We start from the raw sequence: 27,391 nt of genomic DNA on the forward strand, positions 1-27,391 counted from the left end.
ACCAAACCAGGAGGAGGAAAGTAATTCATTGATCTTTGGTCTATTTAAATGTATGCAAATTTACCATTGCTAAGCTTGAAGCCAAACACAGAAAAATGGATGGCAGTAGAACTGATTGGACATGTTTTAGAGCAACCAGGAGGCTACTCAAATCATGTCCAATCCTTTCAGGTATTTAGCTTCACTCATCCAACCAACTACTTTAACCTTTGCTAGCTGATTTGCTCGTGTTCCTATTACTTACTGTATCTCTTTCTATGTAGTGTTCTACCATCTTTCTGGCAGGCAGTTCTGGTTGTCTGCCCACAACACAGGCCCAGACTGGATTGGGAAATTTGGTATGTGTGAATGTGAACTGAACTCTTGATTTTAATATTTTTAATAGTACTGATTCTATTCATAGCACCCTAGTTTCCATTCTTTCTCCAAGCCTCCATCAAGACTTTGACAAAAAAAATTATGGCAAGGGATCCAGCCTTGAGCCTAGTTCCAAGGCTATAGACCAAACCCACAACTCCTTGGCAAAGTGTTTCAGTCTCTTGATCGCTAAAGCTTGGAAATTTCGAAAGGGTTTCTTTCAAGTGCTAACTCAAGATAAATCTGGTTATAGTTTTCAGTCTTAAGACAGTCCAGTTGTATACCCTTCTTAGCTTATTCATAACCATCATGTGATATGAACCATGCAATGAGAAACACCACTCAATGAATGATGAATTTACCTTAATTAGAAAGCTGGTGCAGCAGAGGAAAATCTTCTCTATGTTTGTTTAAGGAATGCTACTAGCAAGAACCCGTATGACTCACATAACACTGTATTGTAGGACACTATGCTAAGTTACACTATGTGCTGTGTACAGTGTGTCAGTGCAAGTATATCTTTTTCTGGGAACCTCTTACCTGTTCCTGGAAGGGGACATTTCTCACAGTGGGGGCCCCAGGCCTTGCCAACACTGCAACAGCAGAGCTGCTTGCTGAGCTGAACAGAGAGAGGGTGCATACACTGCTTTCCTGCACTGACAAACCGGTAGCAGGGCCCTTTCTCTTCAGTGACCATGGGATTATCAGCTGCAGCAAAAAGGGAAGGAGGACGCCAGAGTTTACATGAGAAACAAAACAGAGAAACACCATAGGAGTTCCACCACCAGATTAAAGACGGAAAAGAGACAAAGATGCCAATGTCTCCAGTCAAAAAAATTTTTTCTTTTTTTAATAACGAATCATGTCTGAATGCAACACAAAAGTAAATAAGCCCATATGGTTTAGGAATAAAAGCCAGTGTCAAAATTAGATGCTGCCATGCTCCAACAACACATAATTAGAATGAAGCCTTCCTTCCCATGCAGAAGCACTGAAGCAGAAGCTGAAAGCAGGTGAACAGCAAAAATACAGAACACTGACAGATCACACACTCACACAGCCACTTTGAATTGATAGGCAAGGTCATTTTAAGTCAATGAGACAATTATATTTTTGAAGTCAGTAATGGCAGTTTACAATGAAGATAGTTCCAGAAACATATCACGCTAATATTATCAACCTTCCCTTGTCCACTGTTCCTTCTCTTTCACAGTTTCTCAAATTCATGTAATGCAACACTCTACAGAAAATTAGAATTCCTTCAGAAAACAGAATCAGTAGTATTTTTTATCACAGCTCACATCAAGATTTAGGGTGGCGATAACATGAGATCAGACCACATCCGCTGCTGTTACTAAGATTTTTTTTCCTTCAAGCTGTCTTGGCAACTCAAGAAATTTTGATTATGGCAAAAGGAAGGCAAATAAATTCAAGGATGAATGTGATAATGGTCTATGCGAAATCTGCACAACTTCTGATTCTCAAGCTCAACTGAGATCTGAAGAACTGATGGTGGTGCAAGCAGGACCTTGATAAATCCTCTCCCCGTCTCCAGTCTGTCTAGGACTGCAAAAACAAGAGAGTTGCCAAGAGCCTGGCAAGGTGCAATGCCTAGCTGGTAGACTGCATTCAGCTTGGAAGGTCACAAGTTGTGCTGAATGTTTTCACTTGAAAAAGAAAAGGCTACTCTAACCCAGATTCCAAGCCCCCACAAAGCTCGAGAATGTCTTTTTAATGGTAAGGATTTTTTTTTTTAAAAAAGTTACAAAACAACCAGTCAAAATTTCAGTATCAGTCAAAAGTCTACTGAGAGCTATAAGCATCAACCTATATATGTCCAATTGAAATGAATGGAGGTTGCACAGCAGCAGTGATCGGTGGATTTAATCCATGGACTATCTGTTGTACAGTAATTATTCAGGATGTTAAAGAAACAAATGTTGCCAAGTCTCCTCTTCATCTAATAAACAGAAGTTCTTCCACAAATAACAAATCAAACTGAAACAATACAGTTTTGCTTTTTTAAAATCCAGTTTTGCTCAAACATAAAACATTTATAATAACATTTAATCATTATTGCTGTTACTGTAATTAATCATTATTATTTTGCAGCAAAAAAAAAATAACCTTGAAATAGGATGAGCTCTCCACACCTACTTGCCATACAAACACAAAAACAGGAAGTCACAATTTCAGCCTGGAACGATTTGGAAAAGGAGTAGCCCACCCTGCCTTATGAATCATTTCAGATAATCTGAATCTGCTACTGCTGGGACAATTTAAATGAACTAAAGAAGAACAAAAGTAAGAAGGATGGATGGGTGTGGGTGTGGGTGTGGGAGAGAGAGAGAGAGAGAGAGAGAGAGAGAAATATGCACACAACAACCTAGCAATTCATCTCTCCACATTCTTTGCTCCAGGAAAAATGGAATCTGGGATAAGTGGAAGATGGTACCACAATCTTCTGGGCTGTAACAATCATTTGAACTGTTTTCTGGGCTCAGGTCTGCCTATATGATGCCATATTGTGTGGTTTGAGGATTCTGGTATATGGGGTTATCAGGATTTGAAACTCGGGTCATCTCTGGCTTATAACTGAGACTGAAACAAGACATACATTGTTCTAATAATAAACAATGTGTGAGTATGAAAGGTGAGGGATGGAGTAACGTTACATAATCAAATAGATCAATTAATACACCCCTTTGATGTTCCTAAGGCTTTAATCCAAAACTCACTTACCTGCGAGTTAACCACAACAGGACTTACTTCTAAGTAGACATTTATTCAATTTATAAGATTTCCTACCCACCCTTCACCATAAACTCCCAGGGCAATAAGATATAAAGTTATAAAAACAAATAAAACCAACACAATTATAAAACACATAAACCCATTTGAAATGGAATAGAACAGTATTTAAGATTACACTGTAAATCTTCTAACCAGTTCAAATAAATGAGCAAAAGAAAAAACAAACACAAAAAACCCCTCCATATATTTAACCATGTAATAAGATGAGAGACAATATGGAAGCAGGTTAATCCAGAAATCAACCAGTCCCCCAATTTTTTAGTATGGTATTATACATTGAAAAGCTTTGTTCTATTGATGTTGGAAGTCAGATGACAGCGGCCTTCCATGACTGGCAAAACGAAATTTCTCTAAAATATCATAGAAACCCCACCCCAGCATATTAAATTGTCTTTACTAGTTACAGTTACATATTACATTTTGAGGTTGGTGTCTGACAGTGTCTAGTAATTTTTATTCTTTGAAAATAAATTATTGTTTATTATTTTCCCCCTTCCTCTGTGCTCTTTCTTATTTCCAACAGTCAGTTCATACAAATACTTGGAACTTGCTACTTAGTTGGTTACTTGTTACTTATTAGTAAACTGATTCTCATTTGGGACTAACGACTTGTCATATTTCATATTCCCATATCTACCTTCCCAGATTCAAGTAAGTTCCAACTGACATACTGCCATTTCTCTCCACACAAAAATTCCCAACCGTTTCTAGGTGTGTGATTGTGTTGACTGGATGATCAAAGACACGGCCAGCAACAACTCTCATGATCATGGCAGATTGCATGGACCACCAAGTAGGTCCACTTTGGCTACATTAGCATCCATATGTGAAGAATGAGTTCAGCATTAGTATACAGCAGTGATGTCCAACAGGTCGACCATGACCAACAGGTCGAACCCCAGTTGTTAGAAGTCGATTGTGGGCTCCTTTTCATCATCTGCGGGGGGAAAGGATCAATTGGCCCCTCCCCCCCATCTGCACATGATTTCTAGAACTGAAATTGGTGTCGGGGTGACTTAGTCTTCAACTTTCTTCCCTAAAAAAAAGCTCAACAACTTAGACCTGCCCCCCCCCAATTGGGTAGATCACTGCCAGTTTTTAATTCTGCGAGTAGATCGCAGTCTCTTTGGAGTTGGACGTCCCTGGTGTACAGGATTTGGACTATTAAAGGCACTGATAAGGGGAAAGATTTATACGATCTGAGGTGAAACCAGAGTATATTATTAAAGGCACTGATAAGGATGAAAAGGGAACAATTCTTGGGCAATTCTGCATATCCTTAAACAAAGACGGATATTTGCAATTGTATTGGAGCTCCTGTGGACAGTGTGGCTGTGATGCTCCATGTTATTGATTTTAAATTTCCACACAGCTTAGAAAGTTATGACCCTTTTTTGCATTTAGAGACTTCTTGTAAACCTGTGCCAACTTACCAGAAGTAAGTCCTATTGAACAGTGGTGTTTTGCTTCGGAGTAAACATGATAAGATTGTGCTATCAATGGCAGCACTACCCATGTTCAATGCAGAAAATTTTAAATTATTAGCCAGCATGAAGAACACAATGAATGGGCCACCACCAACACCCATACCTATGTGAATAGCTGTGTCATGAAAGATTTTGTGTGTGAGATACAAAAATATGGAAATGAGGAATATAAGGTTTGGAAATATATGAGATATGAGAACACAGCTCAATAGATGAATAATGGGATGGGACCTTTCCCCCTTTAATCAGACCCTACTGGTTTACTTGTTCAGCTAAAAGGAAAAGATACAATTTACTTAGCTCAACCACTGACAATCTGAAAAATCATCACAGTATCTCTGCAAATGCTGTGTTAGTGTATCCATTCATTTCTGTCACTTTTTTTGGAAGATAAATTATCTGGATAATTCGCCACATAATTTTGTTTTAAAATGAGTTTCTTATTAGATCATAAAGAAACTCTCCAATGGTGAATTAAAAGTTCTCAAAATGAGAAGCGCCATAAGAAAATGTTGGCCATCCACTACAAGATGCAAGGGGAAAAAGAAAACCCACATGAAAGATTGATAGGTACAGATTGGTTCTGTTACTTACGGATGCATCTGGAAAGCGTAGGGTCTGGCACAAATCCAATTTTGCAGGCACACCTATAGCTGCCCATGGTATTCAAACACTCACCATTCGGGCATACCCCTTGGAGCTGGCATTCATTAATGTCTGAAAGGGAACACGACTAGCATGAGTTAAATGATTAATCCACATAAACAACTCCATATAAGCACCTGCTATTAGGCTGTATTATATACTAGATATGCATTGATTTCCAGAGCTTGTTTCTCTATTTCTTTCCTTTTTTGTGCTATTAAAACACAGACACATAGAATCGTAGAAGGGATACCCAAGGGCCATCTAGTTCAATCCCCTTCAATGCAGGAATCACAGCTAAATATGTAGGAAACCACTCAGAAAATGGGTGCAATATTGCCATGCAAAAGGATTGATAAACAATGTGGACCCAAGTATTATTACTAATCTCTTCCAGTACAGTAGATGAGGAACATCAGAGTCTGGAGGGGTATTGCAGAAATATATTGCAGATATGTAACTGAATGATAAGTGGTTTGCCTAAGACCAGATGATAGTGAAATTTCAACTGTCAATTTTGCAGTTAACAGTTCGGCGTTTCACCAGCTTTTGAAAATGTCCATTTCTATTTATTTATTTTTGCTGTTGATACTTCCTATGTCCACACACAATAGACTTTGCAGTATGAGATGCTTTTAACAGTCTACTTAAGCTGCTAATTTTCAAAGCTGGATAACCCATTTTCTTCTTCTGGTGTGCATTACATTTACAAATATAAATTTACCCAGAGCCTGATAGTTAGTTCCAAAGCATGAGGTTGAGGGATGGTAGAATGAGATACATCAAAGACTTGGCAATGCAATTCTTTTGATGGTCTGGAAAGAAACAGATTCAGAAGTGCTTTCAAGGACAGCAATTTCCCCAATCTTAGGAAGGAATACAACATATATTTCTAGCCCTGCATTTGGATCATTAAACAGTGGGTGGTCTCTAATAAAATACACCCACACAATGGGAAAAATCCTGAACATAGCGGGATATTGTTCTTTGAAGCAGCAACTTAGGCATGCCTGTGTCACACATTAGAAAGGGAGGCAGATCTGCAATTCATTGTGCATGGTTATTCACTTGGAATGCACACTCCCCAACCACAGGAACAGGTTTTGTTTTGTTTTTTGCAGGTAAGCATCAGAATTGCGCCAATGCATTAACTACCTCTACAGAAAACAGAATCAGAACACATGGAACAGTTGAGCTACCATATGCAGAATTATGAGAACAAGATACTTTCCAACATCTTTTCAAAAGTAGACAGATCTCTGAAATTCTGAACTCCCAAGAAGAGGAAAAGACAGAGTGTAAATACCGCTAGGAAAGATTGAAGTATGTTGATTCAACACTTCGAACTGGAAGCAGGAGCTAGGCAAAAGTAACAGCTATTCTTGTTTTCCAGAGAGTGGGCTACCACAAACTACAGGAAGGATATGTTTCAATGTGCCTGCCATGTTCCCAAACATCACTGACATACTAAGTAGGGCTCTATTAGGTCAGAGCAAAGATCCACTCAATCTAGAATTCTTTATCTCTAACAGTATCAAGCCAGATGCCCTCTGGAAAGACACAAGCAGGGTTTTATGGAGATTCCAAGCACCCCCAAATAAAATAAATGTTTCCATAAAACATGGAAGTTCCTTTTTTAGTTATTAGCGACTAATAGCTATTCACAGACCTCTGCTTCATGAGTATGCTAAATTTTCACATTGTATCCTTTTTATTATCCACCTACTTCTCCAAATAAAAGCTCCCCCTTCTGTCAGCACAATTCAAAAGACAATACAGTACAGTGGTACCTCAGGTTAAGTAATTAATTCGTTCTGGTGGTCCGTTCTTCACCTGAAACTGTTCTTAACCTGAAGCACCACTTTAGCTAATGGGATCTCCTGCTGCCACCGCGCCACCGGAGCACGGTTTCTGTTCTCATCCTGAAGCAAAGTTCTTAACCTGAAGCACTATTTCTGGGTTAGCGGAGTCTGTAACCTGAAGTATATGTAACCTGAGGTACCACTGTACATGATAATAAATGGTTGGCAGAGCGGAATACGCAGAAGGCCTAACAATTAACTGCAGGGAAAGACAAGTGGACTGAATTAGCCACTATATGGCTGTGTACACTTAAGGAGGTCAAGTTACTCCGTAGCACCATCACACATGGGGTTAAGATGCCTAATGGCAACACTCATGAGGCACATAACAGTATCTCTGACACTGTTCTTTTCAAAATCATCTAGCTTATCCATAGCACTGCCATTTGGTATCAAATGATAATGTGACAGATCCCAGATGGCCACCCTGCTTGTCTTTAGCCATTTACAGTAGTGCCTCGGGTTACAGATGCCTCAGATTACATACGCTTCAGGTTACAGACTCTGCTAACCCAGAAATAGTACCTCAGGTTAAGAACTTTGCTTCAGGATGAGAACCAGAAATCGTGCTCCGGCGGTGCAGCAGCAGCGGGAGGCCCCATTAGCTAAAGTGGTGCTTCAGGTTAAGAACAGTTTCAGGTTAAGAACGGACCTCTGGAACGAATTAAGTACTTAACCCGAGGTACCACTGTAATAGGAAACTGAAATCTCCAAGGAGTGCCAGAGGAAAACCATTTTGGTGTCCAGCAACGGAACAGTGTGAATCTCATGGGAATGCTTGGAGCCTGCCAAGTCTGCATGTTATCTTGGCACCTGAACTGAAAACCACTAGCTTAGCTGGGCCTTGCTGGCATGCTCGAGTTCCTGACTGAGAAAGTAACCAAGGTCTTAACCCAGGCAGGAGAAGGAGAAAGAAGAATTTAAAATATGAGACTGGAAGAAGAAACAAACACATCTGCTTATCTGTTGCCTGCTTGCTTTATTATTAAGATGATGGAACTTTTAACAGAGATGGAATATGAAAGATTGCTTCATCCTCTCTCTATATATATATATCCAGCCAACCACTGCATTCTGCAGGAGAGGAAAACCTGCAGATACCATCCTATCAGGAGGTCCATTTTGAACAATTTCATTGCATTCTGGGCAGGTACCTTCTCTATCCTCTCCTTCTCTATTCTCCCCCAGCTCCTTTAATTTATTTCTCATTCTCCTTTCACACTCAACTAGCACCTTATTCTCAACCTTCCTTCCCACAAACTACCACTTTCATCCCTACACTCTGGTCCTTTTAAATTCATTTATTTTTCCAATAACAGCTTTCCTCTCTTATGTCTTTCATTTCCTTGTTTGATTGTTTATTATACAATAGAGTATTAACCTTTTATCTCACTTTCAAATTTTATTCAACACCTCCTCTGGCACTTTCCCTTCAGAGAGAAAGCTTCCTTCCTTCTCTACCCACCGCCTAAAATTCTCTCCCAGTCACTTTTACTCATTGAGCAAATAGTTGGTGGTACTGCCATTGGTTCAGTCAAAAGGGGTGGAGCAAGCAAGTAAGGAGGCACTGGCCAGGCTATGGAACTGAGACCCACCTGAAAGCAGTCAAAGGATTTGTGGGTGTTGTCCACTGTTTTGAGAAACAATGGCCTGTAGAACGATCTTTATTTTTAGAGCCCTCCCGCTTGATATAATGGCTCTCATCAGCCCTGTGATTTTGCAGGGCAGTGATGATGCTCGAAAGGCTATCATTCGGGTAGGAGATGTCAGCATCTGATAACAACCTTCTCAGGAGCAACTAAGAACATAAAGATCTACCTGGTTGCCATATCATCCATTCTGTCATCTGGGGGGTGGGGACAGTTATTCCTGCAGTGGGAGAGCTGGGAAGCAGGGCTCTTCCACTGGCTGCCTGAATCCTCCTCTCTCTCAGCTGCTACCTAGGGGAAGCAACTCCATCAGACTGCCTCAGTGGGAGAGCTAGGAACCAGGGCTCATTGCACCAATTTTCTGGAGGCCCAGCTCCATCAGGCATCTCCTGCCCCTGAATTGTGCCAACTGGCATGACAGTTTATAAATGAGGCATGGATTTTGATTTTCCTCTTTCCTCCCTCCCTTTTCCTTTTGTGTGAGGGTTTTTTTAGAATGCAAGTTTCCATGTAGGGATTGTCTTGATTGATTGTATGCAAACCGCTCTGTAGCCTCTTTGGCTGAAGTGCCATTAATAAATAAGTTAAGTATCATTTAAAAATTCAGTCTTCTTTAGGCATGTTGGATAGCAGACAATAAAACACTGGTGCTGTCTGCTGCTCATGGATAGTTGTGTTGGTGGCAGTATAATTTAACAAGTTTTAGCAAGTGTGCATCAGATATGGTTTCTTGGTGGGTCCATCAGGAAGCTGTTGTACTGATTATCGAGTCATGTATTATGAAATGCTATCTAAACACCAAACGAAGCACCCACAAATTAATAACAAACCTTAAATGCCTTCTTTGGGAGGGGGTGAGATGCACATTTTAGAATGATCACTGCTTCAATACTTTAGGCAAAGAGCCCAATGCATACTAATTTCACCCTGTGGTTAGGCGACCACCTACCTAACAACATGTCCGGCCACCCGCAGTCCTGTCCAGCTGTGTAAATTATACTGAAATCAACCTGTCAAGGCAGCTGGAAATGGAATCTGGATGAGATGAAGGCTGTGTTAAAAATAGCTTAACAGCTCTTAAGCTTTTTTTCATCTGCCCGTCTTTATCAAATGAAGCCACAAAGTAAAGTTGCTATTTAAAAAACAGTTTGAAGGCGGGAGGGTCTGGGTATAACTTTGATAGGCAATAATTTAGGCAGGTGTTAACGTCACTACGGTTGCTGCTGTTAGCACAGTACTGTGTATAGGGAAACTTTGGAAATGCTCCCTCTGATTAAAAGGACACCAACCAATAGGTACTTATAATTCAAATCCAATCTGAATCTTTCTAGTGGTATAGTATAATGGCTACAGAGCTGGACTTATACCAGGGCCCCCCAGGTTCACATCACAAATCAGCTTTGATGTACTTTGGGCCAGTCACCATCCTTACACCAACCCATCTCTCAAGGGTTATGAGGATAAAATGAGTGGGAATTATGTATGCTGCCCTGTTTGGATGTCAAGTGTTTCAAGTTCGGATCAATTCTGAGTTACAAGGTCAAAAGAATCTGTATGGCAAATAAAATCTCTGTTATGTGGTCTTAAATAAAACATAGCATTAATTTGGCATTACCATTTATACCTTGATTTTCCTCACAATGGTTGTATAAGATAGTCATTTCTACAGATGAAGAACTGATACAGAGAGAAGAAATGTGCTCAAGGCCACCTACTGAATTTATAATTCAAGTGAGCCACCAAGATAACAAACCTGAAGCACATTTGCTGCTGTTAGTAGGAACTGTTTTATATATATTTTTTAATTGAGGAAGAAAGATGAAATCCAGAATGTTCAATAAGGAGAATAATATATAGAATTAACCAGTTACAAAAACTGGCTGATGGTTATTTACATCATAGTCCTAGTAGCATATACTGCTACCATATCCATCTGCCTGCTTGTTTTTAATGCTATCAAAAATAAAACTAAAAATGGGAGTGTGTTGAGGAGATACAATAAACTGAGCACCACTTCATAGTACCTTTTCATGCAGTAATTGCTTTATCATTAGATTAACACAAATCCACAGGAAAAGTTCCATTATCCTATTTAAATGTAGGTTCTGAGCAGGACTTTTGCTCCATTTTGTAAGCTAGCTTTTGTGAATGTTCAGCCTTGAAGCTATGTTCAAATAAATTTCTCTAGAAATCTCACATAAACTTAAGTCAATTATTTGCATTGGAACTGGCTTAGCCTTTTTCTGTTTAGGATGAGACTTGAATGGCAATACACAAGAAGTGTATTTCAAATCCCTTTAATAAAACTTGGGCACAAAGGACATTAAAAAGTCAGACATGGAACTACCCCACCCTTGTAACTATAGTTTCAATCAACATATGCAAAATAAATGATGTGCATGTGACTACAGAAAATTAAATTTTTAGTTGGCTACACCCAGCCACAATATCCCACTGTAACAGACATTGATTACACTGTCTACTATAATGAGTTATATAATTCGGCATCTCTTTATTACTTAACCTCTACTAAATAAAAGCAAGCTACTATTGTATATAATAATTTATCTCACACATTTCAGGCTTATCATATATCTAAATTTACTATTTTACAGCTTTGTTTTGCTTATGATAGATTGGTACTTAAGATTTTATTGTTATTTTACTATTATTACAAGCAGCTTTGAGGAATTTGATCGGCAAGAAAGTGCAAGGGCATTTTTTTAAATGTATGAATGAACAAAGTTTACAAATAAGCTGTCTTATTATAATTACTTTAGCAGGTCAGTTACAAAGATACATAATCTAACAGGACAGATTCAGCTAAGAAATAGCATAAACTAAAATGAGCTTGTGAATGAAAATTCATTCTTTCTTTCTGGCCTACATACTCAGATAAATATGCATTTCTCTAATGCAAGAAAAAAAATATTTTGCCACGTTTCATTTTCAGTTCTCAGTATAAGGACGCAAAAGGAAAATGATTCTGTCTTTGTTCATCCCTACAGTTATAAGTTGCCAAATGTTTGCCAGAGGATTTGGCAACATAGTGAGATAAAAAACTATTTTCATCACATTATTTTTTTTTGGGAAATGCTGGCTTAATTTTTTATTGATGTGGAATGGCGGTTAATGACACTAAACCAAAGCAAAACTAAAACTATTAAAGTGGGAAATAAAACTTCTTTCTGTATCTTCCACGTTTAAAGGGGCACAAATTATGCTCAACAAAACTCTTTTTCTGTCTAGGATCTGGAAGCTGCATTCAGAAATGATGCAAGATCAGATCAGAATAATCTTTATTTGCATCGGCAACTAGTCATAGCAATAAAATAAAATACAATGTACTGAAGATAGAGGTAAAAGCTTAACTATGCAAAATACATTCTAGGGGCTTACAAATGTGATATAGGTATTTTCTACAATGTTCAGGTCAAGGCGTATGTTTGGTACAGTCTTTTGAAAGAGGCCGCTGTGGCTTAACTACAACTAACAGAAGAACCATACAAACTATTATAAAATGGATCTCAAATACTGGTCCTTTAACACAATTGTTCTTACTCCCCTCAATGGAGACTCAGAGATGGATTTTTGTTCGTATATAAGATTGACTGGATGGTTGCACCATGACATGAGGATCAAGACAGAAGTAATGCTTCCTGAGTGTCTGACTATGGCCCAGCAATCAAAAGCATCACACACACCTCCCACTTCCTTTTCCTCCTCCTCGCTTGAGCATTCCTCTCCTTAGTTTCAATCTCAGTGCAAATTGTGGTTAGAATTACATCTGTACCGATATTAGTGCTATCCACTGTGATAAAAAGGTAAAGGTACCCCTGCCCGTACGGGCCAGTCTTGACAGACTCTAGGGTTGTGCGCCCATCTCACTCAAGAGGCCGGGGGCCAGCGCTGTCCGCAGACACTTCCGGGTCACGTGGCCAGCGTGACAAGCTGCATCTGGCGAGCCAGCGCAGCACACGGAACGCCGTTTACCTTCCCGCTGGTAAGCAGTCCCTATTTATCTACTTGCACTTAGGGGTGCTTTCGAACTGCTAGGTTGGCAGGCGCTGGGACCGAACAACGGGAGCGCACCCCGCCGCGGGGATTCGAACTGCCAACCTTTCGATCGGCAAGCCCTAGGTGCTGAGGCTTTACCCACAGCGCCACCCGCGTCCCTATCCACTGTGATACCAAGCCACAATTTGCAAAACCCATGCCTAACTATCACTGCAAACATGATCACTTTACCATCAATATGCATTATTTCTGCATGGGATAGTCACTTCCCTACACCCACATCGTAAAGAATAAAAAAGAATGTTATTTGCGTTTAGTAACCATGCACAAGTCATCTGTTCAGAATTTCTGACTTTTTAGAAAACTGTTTTATCACAGGATAGTATTCAGTGCTAGTCTTACTCAGAGTATACCTACTGAAGTTAATGGACATGACTACTTTTGATTCATTTTAGCAGGTTCTAATCAACTAACTTTTACTCAGAGAGGAAAAACTGAAATCCATCTCATATGTGGTCACCCTTTGTAATGAATTAAACCATATTCACAAAGCAAGTTTCTCTCTTCCATAATGCAAATTAATCATTTCCACCTAATTGCCAAATGCATCTACTTTGAGTACGGCTAATGTTGACTGTCACTCAAATATAAGCTGGTTCAGGGGGAGAGAAAAGAGTGGTTTTCCTACTAAAACCACCTCCATCCAGGTAATTTTCCCGTTCTCAAGTGTACACATTTTTTAAGAGAGTGTTCTATTGGCAAAATGCTTTCCTCCTGAAAATGAAAAGCCAAGCCTTTCACCAGCTGTTCTTTTAATTCAGCTTCTCTTTTCCGTTAATAAAAACATATCAAAATGCATTTCCCCCTTCCTTTTCAGTATTAAAAAAGGCAGAAAAAATACAGTGCAATTTCCCCTAAAATATTGTTAACCCACTCCTTAATACGACCGATATACTTTGTGCCCAGACAGATATTAGAAGCTGCACATAATGCTCTGATCAATATGTATGTATTTATTATTTACAATACATATATGCTGCCCTTCATCCCATATGGATTCCAAAATATGAAGTCTAATATACGCATGTTCATTTGGGTTTCACAGCAGCTTAGGATTTACCTGTGCATGTATAAGCAAAACATTTATTCAACTGAAAGACAATTGTTACATCGCTGAAGGAAGAGAGAAATCTTGGTTAGATAACCTAAGATGTACTACCAAACTGTTAAAACTTAATCTGCAAACAGACGGTTCTTTGTTGTTCATAACACACATCAGTAAGAGATTTGTTTCATTGCATTAGTTCACTGAAATGAAAGGAAATAATCAGGAGGTGGTTGTTAATCATGCTGCTACCACATATGGTTTGTAAACGGAGAAGGCTTTTGATTGAAGAAACATTAGAGCAATTAGATGTTTAGAGAAGTCTCCAAGATGGGGAGTTAGATGTTCTGCAGGAGAGAAGAAAGCATTCTTTTCCTTCAGCTGCCCTGAATATGATATTAGCTGTGGCAGGATGGCCATGGAACTGCTTTGAAAATACAGTACCTAAAATATTTGCTCTGAAAGAGATCTATCCATTCTAGAAATTTAAGGCCAGCTTCACTATTGATACTCAAATGGTCAAACCACTTCTCTAGCCTGAGCTTTCTTTTGTAATGTGTGATTCTGTTTGATGTACTTTATAACACAGGAAACAGTAGTTTCAAATTTTGATTGGGGGTAGTTATTTGTATCATATGACCTGACTATTAGCACCTTCCATTATTTCCAATTCCAGGGTTAATTCAAAGAGCTGGTCATTACCTCTAAACCACTAATGGTTTAAGACTAGAACATCCAATGGGCCATGTCCTCCCGCAATATTCTCAAAGCACCAGCACCATAAGCTCAGTTAGGAGGTACTCAGAGGTACACAGAAGTGGGCCGTCTCCATAGGGGCACTCCGACTCTGGAATTTCCTTACAAAGCAGATCCACTTCCTGATGGTATTCCATCATGAGATAAAACTAATTTAATTCTGGCTTCTGTGAATTCCTAAACTCACTATATATTTTTTCTTAATGTGTGTCAGTGTATAGGGATTTTAATTATGTTGACTTTAAGATGACTTGGTGTTGTTATTGCGAATGGACAGGTGGGCTATAAATATTTCCAGCAATAAATGCAAATGATGAGCCATATAAGTCTCGAGTGATTTCATTTACCAAACAGGCAATATTTTCTACTTAATTACAACACCACCTCCTGCAAATGAAACTGACATAACAGATTTATTCATAGTATGCATTTAAGTAAATTGAGAAATGCACACAATTTATTTTAGCTCAACAGAATTATTCAAAACCATGGGTGGGGAACCCGTGGCCCTCCAGATGTTGGGGTACAACTATCGGCTGTTGATCTACATCTGTAGAGCCACAGAACCCCATTCCTGCTCAAAACAAATGCTGAAAACATCTTACCTTGACAAAAAGTAGCATTAATTCTTTTGTAACCTTGTGGACAATCCACCACTTGGCTATATCCAGGATAAGCTAAATTTGAAAATTAAAAAAAACCCACATTAGTAAATTACCAAGTGATACAATCCTCCAAACCAGAGTCTAGAAGATCAGGAAAGTGCCATGAGTTCACATGCTCCCCCTTCTTTGTCTGTTCTCATACACATTGAGTCCTTCCTCTAAGCTGCTCTAAGCCTTGCTTGCCATGACATCTGAATCAGGTGATTATGGTTAAAGGTAAGCTGCAAAACTAGGTTTGCAACCCTATTTAAAACCATTGTTGAGGCATTCCATGCCAAATCGACCAAATCTGGCACATGAAAGTTACATCATGCTGTTGAAATTTGGAAGAGCCATTGTACATGTTGAAATGTATGCCCACAACCTAGGGTATATATATACAGTGGTACCTCTGTTTATGAACTTAATTTGTTCTGGAGGTCCGTTCTTAACCTGAAACTGTTCTTAACCTAAGGTACCACTTTAGTCAATAGGGCCTCCCGCTGCCACTGCGCAGCCGCTGCACAATTTCTGTTCTCATCCTGAGGTAAAGTTCTTAACCCGAGGTACTACTTCCAGGTTAGCAGAGTCTGTAACCCAAAGTGATTGTAACCCAAGGTGTTTGTAACCCAAGGAACCACTGTACAGTGGTACCTCGGGTTAAGTACTTAATTTGTTCTGGAGGTCTGTTCTTAACCTGAAACTGTTCTTAACCTGAAGCACCACTTTAGCTAATGGGGCCTCCCACTGCTACTGCGCCGCCGGAGCACGATTTCTGTTCTCATCCTGAAGCAAAGTTCTTAACCCAAGGTAATATTTCTGGGTTAGCGGAGTCTGTAACCTGAAGCGTATGTAACCCAAGGTACCACCGTACGTGTATGAGAAAGAGAGTGAGAGAAAGGTTTACAAGGGCAGGGCCACATCTCTCTGAAAAGTTGTGCAAGGTCACATTTCCCATAAAGTGTGTGTTCATTCTATTTGCCATAGAATTACAGTGGTACCTCGGGTTACATACGCTTCAGGTTACATACACTTCAGGTTACACACTCCGCTAACCTAGAAATAGTGCCAATATGTCAATCTCATGGCAAGGTCATGAAGCTCAAAACCATAAAAGATTCCATGGAAAGCCTTCTTTCATCCAACATTATTATGGTCTGACAAATAATACAATTTTAGTAAAGGAAAACGTCAAAATGTCATGGGAATAAGGCGACCCTGAATCAGCATCCTGTGAATGAGTCAACTACCAGGCAAGGATACCAGCTTAATGTCAAAAGTGTTAACAACTTACTCAGTTTCCTCTTAGTGCTTATTTGGGATCTATGTAATGAGAGCATTTGCTCATCTTCATAGGAAATTAGTAAGCATATTAATGTTTTCTTTCTTTTTTTGCAAATCGACAAAGGAGATTTAGACTGAAGCCAAATACAAGAAGCAGAAAATCTCTTTTTGTTAGCCGTTGCATTATGAGTGAACATACTTCCATGATTGTGAACACCACACTAATTACTTAAATGGGTACTGTTTCTGTTCCTACCATTGCCAAAAACTAATTGCCTTCCTGAAAAACAATAGCAGCGCACAGTGCTATTTTTTTAAAACTCAAAGCTTTACTCATACCCTTATGTCCCTATGCTGAAAAGAACATACGTATGCTTACATTAGCTCTAAAGATACTACATTATAGTGCAGAACAGTAAGATGAAAACAAATTTGAAAAACACTTACCTGGTTTCTTTGGACATTTTTGGCATTTGTTAAAGCCCCAGGAAGTACCCACAGTCCCACAGCAATCTTCTTGCTTTGAGAGACCAGGGAGTGCTTTACCACACTAGGAATAACAAGTTGAGAAACCTCAGGTTAGTGCTGCTGAAAAATAAAACATATCTAGAATGCTGCTGCTTTAAAATCACCATGACATAATTTCACCCGAGTGCAGAGCAGCCAGCACTGGTCCTTAAGTTACATCACAGCTTAGGCACAGTTACTGATAGCACTTTCTTTGTCCTAGCCTTCAAAGAACTACTTCTCCATGACTTGGTCCTATGCTGCCACCGTAAAGTTTTTAAGCTGAAACCATAAGAGTGTCTAGGCCTGCCCATGTGGTTCTTCTGATGTTTAATCATTACTGTAGTGGCATGAGACAAAGTAATGAAAAAGCAGTTAAGAATGTAAGAAGAGCCTGTGCAGTGCCAGCTTGCCCATGAGACAGAAGTAAACACATGGTGGAAGCTGAAGAGGTGGTTGTCCCTGTGGGTACCTTGCCCACCCCACCAATGGCAGAAAAGCAGCATGCCGCCAAAAAGGGAGGCGGCAGGACATTCCCGTTTCGCCTCAGGCAGCGAAAGAGGAGGCGCTGCCCCAGAGCCATTGACAGACTTATCTTCCATTGACTTGTCTAGGGCTCTTTCAAAGCCGTCCAGGTTGCTTCCTGTGGTAGTGAGTTTCATAGTTTAACTGTGTGAAAAAGTACTTTTCAAAAATCTGTTCCTATTATCATTGTGGCAAAATCAGACCGGTTACTATACCCCAGAAAGCAGACTGAATTGAACCAAGGCTTGGTCTTGGTTACAGCTCATAGTTAGCTAGGACCTTAACCACAAACCTCAGTTCAGGTGACATACTAAACAAAAAGGACTATGGAGGACATGTGAATATCACGCAAAATGTGAACGACAAATGAAGCAATATATCATTAAGCAGCATATTTCCAACCTATTCATTCTTCATAGCAATCCAAATATTCCCTTATAAAAGTATATGAAATTCATCTTCTTCATCGTTCTTATAAGGAACAAACCATGTTATTATAATTTCTTCCCTGTCAGCCCCTATATTGCATTTTACATTAAAATGGTTCTAGTTACTTAAGTCACTGCCAAGTTTATGCTCTGTTTATTGCTCCATTGCTGGACTGAAAAGACAGACACACCCTTTCCTCTCTCTGGATAACTTACATGTAGAGCTGAGACAGACCTAAAAACTTAAATTTGATTTTGAATTCACAACCGCAAAATAAGCCCTTGAAAGTATCTGTTTTTGGCCTTTTCACCAAGAAACATCAGCTTACTACCCACAGATTTTAAATGTCATCACAAAGGTCAGTTCCCCTGCCCTACAGCCAACTTTTCAAAATCTTAAATTTCTGCATTTCAAAAGCCAGGTATTTAAGTGAAAATATTCAAGTCTCCTAATTAGAGATGACTTGTTAGCATTTATAGTCAGATATAATTATTATGAATGCAAGATGTTCACTGAACTTCAAATTCCAGCGATAAGCCACACTGCCCCTAGTTTTAACAAATTAGTAGGACAAAATACCAAAGAATTGATGCTTTTGAATTATGGTGTTGGAGGAGACTCTTGAGAGTCCCATGGACTGCAAGAAGATCAAACGCATCCATTCTTAAGGAAATTAGCCCTGAGTGCTCACTGGAAGGACAGATCGTGAAGCTGAGGCTCCAATACTTTGGCCACTGCATGAGAAGAGAAGACTCCCTGGAAAAGACCCTGATGTTGGGAAAGATGGAGGGCACAAGGAGAAGGGGACGACAGAGGACGAGATGGTTGGACAGTGTTCTCGAAGCTACAAACATGAGTCTGACCAAACTGCGAGAGGCAGTGGAAGACAAGGAGTGCCTGGCGTGCTCTGGTCCATGGGGTCACGAAGTGTCAGACACAACTAAACGACTAAACAACAACAACAAACAAGGACAAAATGGTTGAATGATGGTCATGCATATCTAAATGTTCCATTGCCACAAACTCAAAAGCATCTGCTCAAAATTGATCAGAAACTGAGTGGTAAGTCTATCAGTTTTAGGATTTCTACTTGCACAACAGAACTTCTGCCCCCCTCTCCTTCCCCTGTGCACCTTCTGAATTTGTTCTGATGTTTCCTGATCCCCCTGGAGGACACTGACCATTGTTTTCAAGATTATAGGTTAAATCCAGAATTTTTCTTCTGTGAAAAGAAGAGACTGAGATCCAACGGAGGCTCCTACTGCAGAAATGGGACGAGTTCATTTCTGCTGAGTCCCTTTTCTCCCAGTGGCTGCCCAAAGCAGGCAATATGATAGAATTCCAATTAGACTGTGATAACTTTCAGAAGAATGTCTGCACATTGTGTGACGGGGTAACAGACTGAAATCCAACAGGTCTGCAGACTCATTCACGTTGTGACAAAAATAAAATAAAATTCTATAGCTACATTAGCTAGAATTACTCAGGGGAAAAGATTTTGGAATTCAGTACGTTGGTCACTCCATTAATCAAACAGCATATTGAAGCTATGATAAAGACAATATCAGTTCTTGGAGTTACTTCAAAAGAAATTGTATATGAAATGTTTTACTGTTGTTTCATTTTATTGTACAAATTTTAAATTTTGTTGAAAGCTACCCTGAAAACTCAGTTATAGGGCAACCTATGAAAATGCAAAACAAATAGATAAGTGGGGTGTATTACACCACAGAAGACTTTAACTGTTTGCTAAGAGTATATGTCAGAAGAACAAGTGTGTCTCCAAGTGGATGACAGCAGAATGATCTCTTGTGGAAGGTATCAGTGAAATAAGTTTTTCCTGCCTGTGTTTTCTGAACGCTGTATGGTAAAGAACATAAATCTGACCTCTGAAGGGTTTGTAAGTAAACCATTTTAACTTACCAAACTTTAGGTCTTTTTCTATACTAAGGGAAGTGGGAAACTTCGAAAGGAACTTACAAGGACATATTTTAAAGGTCTAACATCCTATTTTCCCACACTTTACTTTGCTACATATTTTGTGATTTTAAATCTCTGCTGGGGTTCTCTCACCAAAGACTACTTGCCCCAAACTTGGATCTTGGCTTCCAGTTAATTCTCCTTTCGATGCCTATTTTTCTTTCCCAACCAACACCTATATCACAAAATACAAATGGTCTCTGAATTAGGGAAAACAGCTCTTTTACTCTGATAATGTGGGGGGGGGGGGGGGAATCAAGAAACTGGTCACAACACTGGATAGGCTCATATGTTACTCTGAAAGAAGACATCCCAAAATGGAATTGCATGCTCTATCAGACATATTGAGATGAGTTTATGGTCCTTATAATTGGAATCCATTAACTTTTGGGGCAGTTAGACATAATCTGTGAGGGGAAACCAGACTTCTGTTGTTTAGCCAGCTATTTACAAGCATTAAAGTAATCTTGCCTGACATGCTTGATGGGAGGATTTAAAATCATGCTGTGCAGATACCTCAAGTTACAAAAAGTGAAAAGGAGGGCAAACAGGAAGCAGACCAATTGGCACATTCCATAAAGGAACACAGTGCTGGAGAATGGGAGGATCGGCTGCATTACAGAATATGGGGTCAATTTGTCTGATTTGGTGGTGGGTATTTTCTTCAAGCACACAGAAAGCAGGCTTGCTGATCTGCTATGCCTCAAGGTTATTGTTGTTTACAAACAAGCTATCAAGGTACCTCTGGCTTCTTGTGATGCACTTGAAAAGCATAGAAAGCTGGAACTAGTAGTATTAAAGTCAAAACAGGAACTATAATGATACTGTATCACAAATGTGAGGCTTTGGTGCTTACCTAGCTAACACCTGTTCAAGGTAAAGTGTAACCCTTGATCTACATGAGATGGACAGGGCATACCAGAAGGCCAAGAAAAGGGTGGACTCTTGTGTAGATTCGTATAGGGAGTAAGCACTGATACAGAGTACCAGTACATAACCAGAGAAGTCAGTGTGGTTTTGATGGATCAGTCAAACGACTTAATGGTGGGAACAAAAAATTTGGGAACTCTTTGAAATCCTTTTGGCATGACAAGGAAGCCAGCCAATCTGGTACCTTGTACTAAAACATAGTACATTGCCTAACATTCCTTCTTTGCTGCTGCATTCACAAGAATTGCTGGCCCATGTTATACTGCCTGCATTGTTGGTTTCTACTACTCTTTCAGTTCTCTTGAACTGTTTGTTCTTGACTTAGTTTCATGTGTGTATGTGGTAAATGTTACCCATTGTTATTGGCCAGTATCTTTTGAAGTGTTCATTAGAGAATAAAATTTGAGGTGGTACAAATGCAAGCAAAATTTAAAGCCTTAGCCATAGATTTGAAGTTTTCTGCCAAAAACACTCATGCAATGAGCAATAATGAATTTGATTCATCCACTTCACATTTTTCAACGGTTGAAATCTGAAGGTTTCTTTTATTGTCTGAGTGGGTAGTACTAAATGTTCTCAGGCTTAATCACTGGTGTTTCTGTGAACCATCCAGAGTCTTGGAATTTTGTAGCTTCTGCTTGTCATATTCTACAGATGGAAGAGATTTTCATTCTGTGAAATAGACCGGTCTTAAAGCTAAATTCTGTTTTGACTGACTCGATTTTGGACAAGTAATAAACAAGTAATAAACAATGTTGCCTTTTGTACAACCAGTACTGGGCCCTTGGGATAGAGAAGAATCAAATAAAGACAGACAAATAAATTATAAGGTAAAGTATGAATTGTGCCATATTTGCCTACCATTCTCTTCTTCACTATTTGAATAGCTGCCTTCCATCAGTAAAAAGGATGCTGTTATATTGCACTGCATTTTAGTGCTTAAACTCTTAAGGAAATCATTTTTGAAATTCGCTCCTAACCTATTCCTCAAAAGCTCCTGAAATCTTATAAATACCACATTTTTAACTTAAAAAAGATGTTGACATATTACTTAAGGAGGACAGACAACTTTTTAAAGTGTCAAACACAGAATGAGATCCATAAAATAAGGTTATTTTCCTATTATTTATTAGATTTATTACCTGCCCTTCACCCTAAGGTCCCAAGGCAGGTTACAACAACAAAACAATATAACTGAAAACACAATAAAACCAGCCAACCACACACAACAATCATCAGGTTAATTTACAGTGTTCAGGAATGTCACAAAAAATATTTTCAACTGTCACAAAGCCAGGGTAAACTGGTCAGTCTTCAGCATAAAGCAGAGGGTGAAAAAGCATGATATCAGATGCCCCTCTGAGGGAGTTCCTCAATGCTGAGGTTTACCACAGAGCCTTTCCTGAGCCACCAACTCCTCAAGCTGCCAAGAGTAGTGGAACAACCAAGAGGGCCTCCTTTACTGACCAACACCCAGGATGGAATGCAAGGAAGGAAGGAAGGAGGCAGCCTTTCAAATATTTGGGGCCCAAGTGGTGTAGATCTTTAAACAGGAACGCGAGCATCTTGAATTGGTCTCAGAAATAAACTGGCAACCAGTGCATATGACTTCTAGATGTAAATTTACATCTAGAAGTTATATGACTTCTAGATGTAAATCTGGCTGTTATCAGAGCATGGCCTGCTGCTTAGTTGTGACACCCTCCCCATCGAATCCCTTATATAGGAGGTCCACCTGGTTAGTTTGCTGAAGAGCTTGACTCCTAGTAGTAGTTAAAATCAACAGAGGAGCCCCTCTTGGCACTTTCTCTACCTTCAAAAGCTTGTGGGAGACAAATGAGCAATTTCTGAGGCAGCCCCCAAGCTGGGAAGCTTTTTGTTGAATGCTGAAGATTCACCTCTTTACCCTGGCCATTAACATTTGTGATCTATATTTTTAGGACTCACCCTGGCTGTGATTGTGATTTGTTTTAAACTGTTTTAATGTTGTATTTTACATGGTTGCGACCCTGGCTGTGATTGTGATTTGTTTTAAACTGTTTTAATGTTGTATTTTACATGCTTGCGACTTGCCTGGGATCTCACGGTGAAGGGTGAGTAACAAAATAAAATAGTAACAGTGATAAGATTAGCAGCAGCAGTGATGATGATGATACACTCTTATTTAAAAGGCTCTCTGTTGGCTGCCACTGATTTTAATTTTGGCTAAGGTTGGCTGGGAGGGACACGGGTGGCGCTGTGGGTAAAAGCCTCAGCGCCTAGGGCTTGCTGATCGAAAGGTCGGCGGTTCGAATCCCCGCGGCGGGGTGCGCTCCCGTTGCTCGGTCCCAGCGCCTGCCAACCTAGCAGTTCGAAAGCACCTTCGAGTGCAAGTAGATAAATAGGGACTGCTTACTAGCGGGAAGGTAAATGGCGTTTCCGTGTGCGGCTCTGGCTCGCCAGAGCAGCGATGTCACGCTGGCCACGTGACCCGGAAGTGTCTCCGGACAGCGCTGGCCCCCGGCCTCTTGAGTGAGATGGGCGCACAACCCCAGAGTCTGTCAAGACTGGCCCGTACGGGCAGGGGTACCTTTACCTTTACCTTAAGGTTGGCTGACGTATAATATTTATTAGGTTTTTAGCATGTTTGCATTTTTCTCTTTAACTAGTTGTGAACCTAAGCAGGTGATCCAATATCTTTAGCTGGCGAGACACACATTTTAGTGCCACATTTTAAGGGCCACCCCAGTTAGTGTCAACAGAGGTTGCTGCTGTTGGCATTGCGCTGCACTGCTTGTGAAAGGAGACAGACTGAACCGCTGGATTGTACCAGTTCTGAGATCCTAAACTTATGGTGGTGCCTTAGTTCCATAGTTCACAGGACTGGGCCAGTGATATCTGAATACCCTAAATATAAAATGGATCATTTAGTAATAAACTAAACTGCTGTGGAAGTTTAATATATGACCTCAATTTTGGTTTAGGTGTGGTATCACTTGCACTGACGTTGGAAATTATTGCTTATGAGATTGTAACTGCTGCACATTTCCACATAAAAACCATAAGCAGGGATATATCCAGCACACAATCATTTCGGAATTTAAGTTTGCTCCAGTAAAGATTTTTAAAAACAAAACAAAAACTGGCAACAGTAAAGCTACTGTACTAATCCCATAGCGCTGATGAGCATCTAAAGTTAGAAGAAACAGATTGACTGATTAGAGTAAAGCAGAAGATTAAGATCGAAACATTGCTTGCGGGACAAGGAAGCAGGAATCCCTGCATCATTTCAAGCTATTCCAGTCTGTTACCAAGTCAGGCACTGGCTGCCTAAAAGGAGGCAGAACAATGCCCACGCCCAAGTCTCCATCAGTTTCAGCACAGCTAAGTGAGTTCAGGAAAGGGCTCTCACCATGATGAACAGCATCACAGCAGTGCCAAACCACACTGGCTGTGAGGATCAGAAAGCCTTGGTGGATTCCTGCAGTTTTGTGACCCATCTGCTGCCTTTTGTTGTGTGTTTTTATTTAAACACCATAATAATATAGTCAACAATAAAGTGTTATTACATGTTTGAATGGCGTTGAAATCAGGTGATGTTTTGTCTGTGAAGTAAGCCATCGTGACCTTAAGATTCAGCTCAGAGGCTATACATTTCGTGTACCACAATAATGTCAGTTCCAAGGTGAACAGACACACCCTTGAACTCTCCACGGAGCAAGCAAAGTCATTTCCCTCATTTTTCATTTTAAAATACATAAAGTACAAAGACTTGTTTAGCTGTATTGCTGATAAAATTATTGTATTTCCTTACTGAATAACTTATTGTTATGCTGAAGAATACTAACCAATGCAACACTGGCACATAAACCTATATAGTCTCAGATGAAGAGGAGAGAAACCTTTAAATACTTCCAGATTTTCTCCAGAACTTGTACAGCATTTGTTTTGGCTTCCACTGAACATTCTTCTTAAGCAAGCAACAATCACTGCATTTTCCTTTATCAACTAATTAAAACAGTGTTTGATGCTTTTGCTATTTGATACATATTTAATCCTCTGATATTATGGAGCACTGATATGGCAAAGTAAACATATCCATGCAGATTTCTGACAGTGTTTGCTTAAGACCTCCTGAAACCAAGCCCTGAGCTTCAAGGAATTCCAGGCAATTATAACTATTCTGCTTTATGAGATATTTTGACTACTCTTGAGGAAAAGTGCTTCAAAAAGTGCAAAGCATCTGATTTTACTTGAAGAATAATATTTTCTAAAATAATAACAATGGTAAATTACAATGTAGCAGTTTGAAATATAGTTGGGAGACCAATGAAATGAATATGATTTACCTTCCCTAAGAAATGTTTGCAAAACCTGCCTGCAAATGGACAGATCTTTCCTCTGTACATTACCAAGTACATGCCAGTATATTATTAAGCTAGGTTCAAAATATTGCTGTTAGTGTACAAAGTCCTCAGTGATCTAGAACCAGGTTACTGAAAGGGCTGCCTTGTCCTTTATACAGTGACCAGATCACTGCAATCATCGGGAGAAGCCCTCCTGACAGTCCCGCAGCTATTCATTTTACTTAACAAAATTTATGTACTGTATTGATTATTGGAAAAACTCTTAAGTGGTTTACAAAAGTATAAAACGTTAATATTCATGAGAAGAAACCATTAAAAGAGGTATTTTAAAACATTCAAAAGATGATTGAAATCCTCAGAAGATACACATGTAACGTCTACATGTCTCAATAAGCTTGCCTAAACAATAATGTTTTAACAAGGTGCTGAAAAGAATACAGCAAAGGCAGTTGCCTGGTGTCAATAAGCAGGAGATTCCAAAGTGTAGGTGTGCTGCCACACCACAGGTCAAAGTGGGCACGGCTCATATGTGTTTAGTTTTTATGCGGACCACAGCTTCGGAACAGTGCTCCTATAGATATTATCATGGAGCGCACATCTTTAATCAAAAACCAAATCCTGATTCAATAACTGAGGGGGGGTTTCTGTTCAAGAGCAAAAAATTCTAGATAAGGATGCTGTAGAATAAGCAAATCAACCAGCTACTGTTTAGCATCTGATATCTGCATAAAATTGCATACAAACTGTCTTAGTTACAAAACATGTCGCTCCTGCATTGGTCTCTACAACATAGCAGGCGCTGTAACCTTCCAACAGTTTGACCTCACCCCCAAAGGGACACTCCTCCATTGTCTCCCGAGACTGGACAATGCCAACCAGTTACATGCAGCTTAAGTAAATTGTGTGGTCCTCAGTAATGAAAACCCCTGCATTAAATGAAGTAAATTAATACTATCCAATTTAAGCAATATCAGTGGCTACACCCAAATTCAGCAATTATAGCCAAACAGATGCAAATTTATTGATTTTTTTTAAAAAACCGAGCCTTAATACATAAACTCTTGACACATGGTAGACATATGTATTAAATTATATTTCTCCTACATTCAAGCGTCCCGTAACAATTTCAACACTCATTAATCATGTGGAAAATTAATAGGGCACACATTAGCAGTACAAACTTTATTGTCTGTATCACTGACGCTATAAACATATTTTGAGGAATAACAAGATATTGTATGTCATAATAAAGGCATTTTTATTAGAATTAAAATGAAAAGCAGCTGAAAGGGGAGGGAGTCAAGGAAAAGAAACATAAACTTGCTTGTTTGCTTGCTTTTAATAAGACTCAGTTGACCAGTGCTCTAAGCTGCCAGACTTCTTGGCTTTCAAAAAGACTCAAAGTATAGGCATGGAGTTGACCAATATTCTTAATGGTATGGAAAAAACCAGCCTGTGGACTACAATTGAATTACTTTTGGATAATAGCTGCTGCTACAAATACATTTTCCAGTGCCAACAAACTGTATGACAGCCAACAAATTTTAAAATATGAAACACTGTGCTGCCTCCTTAAAGGAAACACATCAAGAATCCAAAAAAGAAAAATGCTGTACACCTGCAAGAAAAGGAAGTACCATCCCAAAGCAGTTTCCTTTCCTCTTATTCATTTTTTTAACCTCCAACCCTATATTCTCTCTCACACAAAAACCCACACCCACACATCCCAATACCAAATGAACTGACAAACTCACAAACTGATGGCACAGAAATGTTGTGTTCTCAATTTCTGCTTTTGAATTCCAATTCCCCATTGGCTCTATGCACTCCATTCTTCTCAACATCCCTCGAAACCAAGAACCATTCATTTGATTTGATATCTGTATGCTGCTTTTCCAAAACAAAGATGCACTCAAAGTGATTCACAAGTATGAACTGTTACCAATATAATCATATGAATTATAATCATAATTCATACTTTCCAAAATACTGGTAATACACAAACTAAACACAGGTATCCTTCAAAATTTGCACTCAATTTTTTTTAATGTACT

General features: G+C 39.5%; 1 protein-coding gene across 8 annotated transcripts in view; it reads right to left on the reverse strand.

The window, feature by feature from the left end:
- LTBP1 (latent transforming growth factor beta binding protein 1) overlaps nucleotides 1–27,391 on the reverse strand; it is a 185,948-nt gene that overhangs the window by 80,082 nt on the left and 78,475 nt on the right. For 6 of the 8 annotated variants that reach the window (XM_028724280.2, XM_028724279.2, XM_077925685.1 and 3 more), the window contains exons 8-11: nucleotides 17,068–17,170; nucleotides 15,298–15,369; nucleotides 5,253–5,375; nucleotides 898–1,065 (exon numbers count right to left, since the gene is read on the reverse strand). In XM_028724280.2, coding sequence (XP_028580113.2) covers nucleotides 898–1,065; nucleotides 5,253–5,375; nucleotides 15,298–15,369; nucleotides 17,068–17,170 — 466 coding nt within the window. The remainder of the gene's footprint in view (nucleotides 1–897; nucleotides 1,066–5,252; nucleotides 5,376–15,297; nucleotides 15,370–17,067; nucleotides 17,171–27,391) is intronic. The other 2 variants (XM_028724284.2, XM_028724283.2) reach the window with 1 other exon arrangement.

The sequence above is a fragment of the Podarcis muralis genome, chromosome 3, assembly GCF_964188315.1.
Source record: "Podarcis muralis chromosome 3, rPodMur119.hap1.1, whole genome shotgun sequence".
Taxonomy (NCBI): Eukaryota; Metazoa; Chordata; class Lepidosauria; order Squamata; family Lacertidae; genus Podarcis; species Podarcis muralis.